This window comes from Buceros rhinoceros, unplaced genomic scaffold, assembly GCF_000710305.1.
Source record: "Buceros rhinoceros silvestris isolate BGI_N320 unplaced genomic scaffold, ASM71030v1 scaffold11736, whole genome shotgun sequence".
Taxonomy (NCBI): domain Eukaryota; kingdom Metazoa; phylum Chordata; class Aves; order Bucerotiformes; family Bucerotidae; genus Buceros; species Buceros rhinoceros.
The window spans coordinates 610-7,633 of record NW_010416976.1 but is presented as its reverse complement, the minus strand read 5'-3'; the positions used below and the strand labels follow the sequence as shown (position 1 = coordinate 7,633).

At 48.3% G+C, this 7,024-nt stretch overlaps 1 protein-coding gene across 1 annotated transcript; it reads right to left on the bottom strand.

The window, feature by feature from the left end:
- Positions 1-1,047: 1,047 nt before the first annotated feature.
- FBXO39 (F-box protein 39) lies at positions 1,048-4,152 on the bottom strand. Its single transcript, XM_010138004.1, is given in 5 exon segments — positions 1,048-1,078; positions 1,080-1,170; positions 1,896-2,079; positions 3,162-3,528; positions 3,530-4,152. Coding segments are annotated over 5 exon segments (1,296 nt in total).
- Positions 4,153-7,024: the final 2,872 nt, after the last annotated feature.

The window sequence follows — 7,024 nt, the reverse complement described above, 5'->3', positions numbered from 1 at the left end:
GCCGTGTGGATTTGGTGCTGAGGGACATGGTTTAGGGACCCTGGCAGTGCAGGGTGAACAGCTGGACTCGATGATCTTAAAGGTCTCTTCCAACCAGATGATTCTGTGATTCTATATACAACACCAATACCGAACCTAACCCTCACGATGGCAACCCCGTCTCACTGTCACCTCTGATGCTGAGGGCAGGTGCTGGGGAAGTCCCAGACTGGGCTCAGCAGCAGGCGGGAACTGGATGCAGGAGCTGGATTCCAGAACTGGACTCAGGAATGCTCAGATTGGGATTGAAGGCAGAACAAGAGTCCTCCTTAGACACTGGCTATTGAAGAAGAGAGTTGACCCTTGTGATCCCTCAGCTTTATACCAAATATGGCATCTGTGGGATGGAACACCTGGTTGGGCAGCGTAGGGTCACTTGTCCAGTCTGCTCCTCCCCACAGGCGAGGCCTCTTACTGACTGAACCCCAACGTGGGACCGAGGATTTAGCAGTGACCTTGGTCTTCACAGTTGCAAGTGTAAACAAGAGCCTTTCTGCACCCCAGTCCCTGGCAGTGACTAACCACACAGCGCTGTCACTGCTAGAGGCAGCCGCTGTCTGCAAAAACACGCTGTTAACTTCAGCAAGTGCATCACTGGGCAGAGACTGAGCCTTTCTCCACCCCAGTCCCTGCCAGTGACTACCCACACAGCGCTGCCACTGCTAGAGGCAGCCGCTGTCTGCAAAAACACGCTGTTAACTTCAGCAAGTGCATCACTGGGCAGAGACTGAGCTGAAAAGTAAAATGACTGAACAGAATGAGTTCTGTTCGAACTCAAACCAGGACACAAGTTAAAACAAAGCAAGGGCAAAAGCAAACGATGCTGGAGACAAGCAGGCCCATTCTCGATGCCAACATTTTAATGCCTGGAGTGTAAAATTGTCGCTTGTAATGGTATCTCCCTTTCAGAGGCACTGCTGTCAAGATTCAAATTCCTTACTAAGGTCCTCCAAAAGATCTGTTCAGTGCTTGCCGATGCCACTGGGTGTTCTTCTCGCTCCCTGTGGTTTACAGTATTGGGTGGATGACGACAAAATAAGCTCCGAGTCAATAAGGTACTGAACTTCTCGTAGATACCGCTCAACAGCTGCTCCTGCTCACTGGTGTCGTGTTGGGCTGTTAAATCCTGACCTGTAAGCATGAATGACAGTTGTGTCTCTCAGATGCAAGGAGCAGGCTCAGCCTAGTAAAGCTCATGACAAGCAGCAGCCTCTGTGACTAATAATGAATCTAGAGAAGGCAAATTCCTTGATTTTCAGTAAAATCTTTAGGGTTTACCTTGTTTTCACTCCAAACTGACTGAAAACATCATCACCTGACAATTTTGGGGAAGAACCAGAACTGATGCACCCCTGGGATCTTCAGAGATCTGAGGATCTACTGAATTCAGAATCTAGCACGCAAAGTAACATGACAGCACGGTTTACACCAGCTACAGCTGTGGTTTGGCCCCAGTTCAACACAGCACCCCTGAAGAGTGAGATGGTTTATATCCTTTTGCAGTTTAGTGGGATTCCACCTATCGGCCTCAAGTTAAGCACAGACATAAGCTTGGGAGGTGACTGAGAATGCCCAGTTTGAACTGGAGGTGACTGAGAGAACCCCAGTCCAGGAAGGACTTGTGGAGCTGTTGGGGCTTGTTATTAAACTTCTCTAGTTTTCTGTACACGGTGAAGCAGGCGGGAAAGCCCTGTGCCTGCGAGTGCTTCTCAGGGTGGTTACACCCCTAAACGTAATATAGGGAAGGTGGTTATGTCAACAGTTCCACAAGTGACCTCTCTATGCTCTCGAGGGCATGGGGACCTCACCTTTCTCCGGGTACTGGAGAGAGGAAGCAAATGGGAGTTCTGAAGCACAAAGTCTTACTTTTATGGTAGTCAAAACGCATTTCCTTTCTGCACGGTTTTGGAGCAGCCTCTCGACGAAGGTGACACTTAGAAATGCCCAGACTTTCAGGAATGACAACCTCTTGCATGACAAGACGAGCTGCAACAGCTCGTCATCCAGCAGCTCGTGGTCATTTTCCAATTCAAGTGTTAACTGTTTGAAAAAGAACGAACACTGTTAGCACTACTGAACAGAGCGTGTGAGCGCAGGAGCTAGAGTGCCACAAACTAGTGTCCCAGTTTTACCAGCAAAGGGACTGGCAGCACATCAGTGCTGCACCTTGACATTAGCAGAGATCATTTTGTATGATGACAACAGTATCTGCTCCAGTAATCTCCGCTCCCCCGTTACGACGCGGAGGGCTCCCTTGTGCACCACGTACCATTTGAAGAGACAGACAACTTCTCTCACCATTAGAGGAAGTTCATGCCATGAACTTGCTGGACATATTGGAAACTACCCCAGATACGGGAGTAGCCCCAAAGACAATTTCTTTACAGATCTCTGGTGTTTATTGAAAACTCTGCAACAGAATTTAAAGAAAGCTGTTGGCACCCGTGAGGCCGTGTGCTTCCTTCGGGTGTGCAGAGACCTGATGCTTATTTACATGGGTCAGCTACTGCACAGCTTTAGTGACACATCCCTGGTGACAGCACAGTGCTCTGACATGGGCACCAGTTAATTGCCATGTGCTGTAAGACATTTGTGCACTGCTGAAATGGACCAAACCCATCAGTGTAGGTTGATGCAGGTTTCAGCAACGTGAGCAAACAAGGTGTGCGGACTATTTTCTTCACATGCAGATTTCCCTGCAAAAGGGTGGGATTAGGAAAAACCAGAAACTTTTCAGTTACTAAACATGAAAGTGTCTAACCAGAATAGCCTAAATCTTCCTTACAAAAATGCCATTTTCTTACCTGAAAGGTTCTTTTTTGCTCACAGCTGACACTACAACCACTAGCATTTTGGGTGGTTTAGCCTTTTATGATGGCAACCTGACATCAGCCTGACAGCAAAGAGCAGCACCATGGGGATTGCAACTGGACAAGGATAATTCCCTGCACTGGACTATAGCTGGACCACTGGAATGGCTCACTTAGGAAAATTCCCCTCTGAACACAAACGTGAAGCAGTCAGGAGCTCCTAGTGGTGACTGCTGTTCTGCAGAAGACCTGTAAGATTACTTTGCTTAGCTTTGTGATACTGCAGTAAGATGCCCCTATTGTTTCCCTTACCTGCAGAACATGCCCGTAGCCTGGGAGGAGGCTGATGAGGGTGGGTTTCATTCTCCAGTCTGGGGGACTCAAAATGCAGCTGAGTAGACTGATGCTCCTGACTGGAATCTCCACGAGCAGGATCCTGGCTAGGTGATTGTGACTTGTGACTCCGTCAAAGACAAAGTTCACGTTCAGTTTTGGGGCTCTCTTGGACAAGTTTGCCCATGAGAGTCCCGAGACCACTTGCTCAGGAGGGTCACAGATAGAACATTTGATATTCCTGGTGCAGAGGGAAGGAGCGCTGTGCTCCTGCAGGATGTCCAGCAGTTCATTAGAGAGGTAGTTATAACTGTAAGTCAGGACAACCAGGCCGTGGAACTTGGACATAGACAGGAAGGCGGACTGTGAAGAAGTCCTCAGTATTGATATTGGATATAGAGCTTTTATTTGTCAAGCAGCTCAGAGAATTCAGAAGCTCACAGCCTTCTTCCAAAGTTACTCTTGCACCTCTTAAGTTGAGATAATCAAGCTGTTTGCTCATTCTTTTCAGAAAGGTAGTTAAGTTCTTGATAAACTTAGCCCTGACCTCTTTTTTCCAAAAATAATAGTGGTCTATTTCCAGGTATTCGATGCTCAGGGATACTAGGTGATGGTTACACTTACCCAGGTGTGAAAAAAGATCTTCCATAGTCACTTGAAATCTTTGGGTAAAGGAAGTATCGGAAGGACTCGGTAACTCGATCTCTAGGTGCTCCAAATACTTGCCAAATTTCTTGAGATACCACAGTGCACACTGAAATGCCTGCGTCTGTGCCCTTGTCGGTTGGCTGTAGAATCTGATGGTTCTCCTTCTCCAGAGGGATTCTGAGTACGTGGCCTGATTCCATTTTTTACAGACTAAGGCAGCCGCAGACCTGTCCCTGTCATTTAACCAATGGAAGACACGCCTCAGACAAGCATCAGGTAGATGAGCCCAGCAGCTCTGCTCAGTTTCATCACCCTCTTCCATAGTGAAGACTGTTGTTCACTCCTCTTCTGGGTCTTGAGCCAAACTTAGTCGAAGCAAGCTGTGGGCAGATTTCTTGCCCTTCCCATCAGAATAGGCTTTCAGGCAAAGGGATGGAAGTTTGCTGCTTCACATTCAAAACCAACAACCTTTTCTTTGCCTCTGTACTCAAGCTGTCGGGGTCAAACCAGCTCCGGAGTCAAAACTACAGTCTAATATAAATCAAAAGGAAAAAAAAAAAGGTGAAGAACAATCACAGTACAAGCACAGGACACATCTTTTAACTTTTTAGCTAAACAGTGAAATGCTTTCAGCTGCTGACAGAGCAGCCACAGCCTCTGGAAACCTTTGGTTAGCGTCAGCTGTCATCGATAACGGTTTGTGGTCTGATGCCTGGTGTCCGAAAGTATCCAGCGCCCTGGGCTGTACGCAGTTGGACAGTATGATTGGCACAAATGCCTTCTCGTCCTGCTGGGATACAGTTCCATGACAACCATCTGAAGTAGAACGCTGCCATAGATTCAGGTACACTCTGTGCTGAGACTAATAAGCAATATAAGCTGTTCTGTCAGTCGTGCCGGCTGTTCGGCCATTGTGCTCCAGTGGACAGGGAGAAGGCTGCCAAGCCAGAAGACCAGCTGGGTACTGAAAAACCACGTAACTAAACAACCACAATGCAAGAAGTCACCAGTTCCACTCTCGCGGCTGGACTGTGTAAGTATTCGGCTCCTTGTGCGCTCTTCCAGCTCCCACAGTCTCCCTCAGGGTTCGAGATTTGTTCCCACCACCTCTGACCCTTCCTGCTGCAGGCTCAGCCATTGCCACGGAGCAAAGAGGTAACCTTTGTGGCGTCACGGCAATCGAATTTATGCAAGGGCACACTGTGACAAAAGACACCTTGAACCGAGTTGTTGGGCTAAGGTGAAGACAGTGATAAAGAAAAGCAGTTTGGTAGCCCCTGAGGAAGTGCGAAATACAGGCCACAAGCCAGGTGCAGGCTGGGTGTCTGGTCGCTTCGCACCGCTCAGATAAATGGATCGAGTGGCTGAGAAATAAACAGCCAACAAGGGAAGTGATGCATCCTCTGTCTTTGCAGCTCTGAATTGCAAACGTCAGCTGTGAAGTGCCAACTACACCCCACTGGCCTGTTAGGGCTTCTTTTCATGAGCCCTGTTACAGATCAGGCTATTTGTTGGCTCTGCGAACAACCAAGGAGTGTGGAAACATAGTGCATTGCTGGCACCTTTGTAGAGAGGCAAAAATTGAGAATATTTACTTCCCACCTCTATACAGAAGCAGGGGATCTTTGTGTTACTAGCTAATGATTAATAGACATATAGGAGTGGTATAACACAGGTAACGATGGTACGTGTAGGGTAGGCAGATGTTATCTCTGAGAGACAGAAACCAGAGGTGACCAGAGCGTAAAAAAACCAGAAGCAAAACCAAAAAAACAAACAAAAAAACCTCGTTCAAACTGGTTACGAAGTAAAGACCACTAGAGGCCCCTCAAGCCCACCTATGGGCTGGAGCGTGCCTGCGAACAGCGGCGGTAACCGATGCTAACGACTTCTCGGGAGATGTATGCGTATGTAGATCACATGGATGTGTATTGGTAGAACGTATATAATTAGCGTGTGCTTTTGTTTCGGCTCGGCACGCACGGAGAAGCATTCCCCGTGTCCGTCCAGCGCTGCTAACAGTAAAAAATCCTTGCTGTTAAGCTCATTCTTTGAACCAATATCGCATGTGTCCTATCAGGTCCACTTGGTAAAGCACTCCTCAGCCCTTGGGGGTAAAACTGGAAAAACATCGAGTGATACTTTCTTACGGTCTACCCCAAAATCGAGGCTGACTGGCTGACAGGACTACAAGAAGGTGCAACTCCAAGGTACATGATGCCAATCTCCAAACAATTTACCTTTCCTCTTTGATCGTGCTGTTCTGTGGGGGAACAAGTTGAAGTGGACAGTAACAACAGAGGCACCGTAAGAAGATTAAAAACCCCATGCAGATCCTTCAGAGTCCCTTTAGTTACAAAGGCTCAGATATTTCTGTTTTATAAAGAGGCGTGAACGGCCAGGCTGGCTGCCCAGCCTGCCGCTTCCCTTCTGGCCTACAGGTTTCCAGGCACACACTATCTGTCTGTCTGTCTAATCAATTAGCACCACATTTACTCTTAGGGATCCCCACTCCCTCCCGCTTCCCTTCTGGCCTACAGTTCTCCAGTCACACACTATCTGTCTGTCTGTCTAATCAATTAGCACCACATTTACTCTTAGGGATCCCCACTCCCACCCTTCCCACCCAAAATACCAAACCCCCAGCTCTCAACATACCCTTAGAAACCAAGCACCTGGATCCGATTACCAGATGATGCCATCTCTGGTATTTAGCGTCCCCATGTCCTCCCCCCTCCCCCCAAGAGCTCTTTGTTTTGCAGAACTGTCAGTCTTTAGATTGAATGACCCCATTTTGCCCGTCCAGACAAAGGTCTGAGCCAAGCCTTAAAACATGGTGGCACACGCTGCAGTCTGCAAGTGGCAAGGCCCTGCAACTTTCCCTGTGGAGATGGGAGGGGTTTGGGGGAAAAGACATAACACACCTGCAACCGTCTAGAAGCCCTAAAGCCCATGGGCAGAGGAAAGCAGCCCATGGGGCTGTAGCACACGGAAACAAGTCTATTAGTAAGGGGTAGTTATTGAGCGATAGCTGCCCACATTGCAGTGTGAACACAAAGGGGTACAACACCATCACGCGGAACACAGCTCTTAGGAACTTACAGGCAGTCTGTTCACAAGCCAGTGGGGGGACTCAGGAAGGACCCTGCAGCGGGCTGGCTTCCCGGTAGCTCTAAGCCAGGTCTTCGCTATGA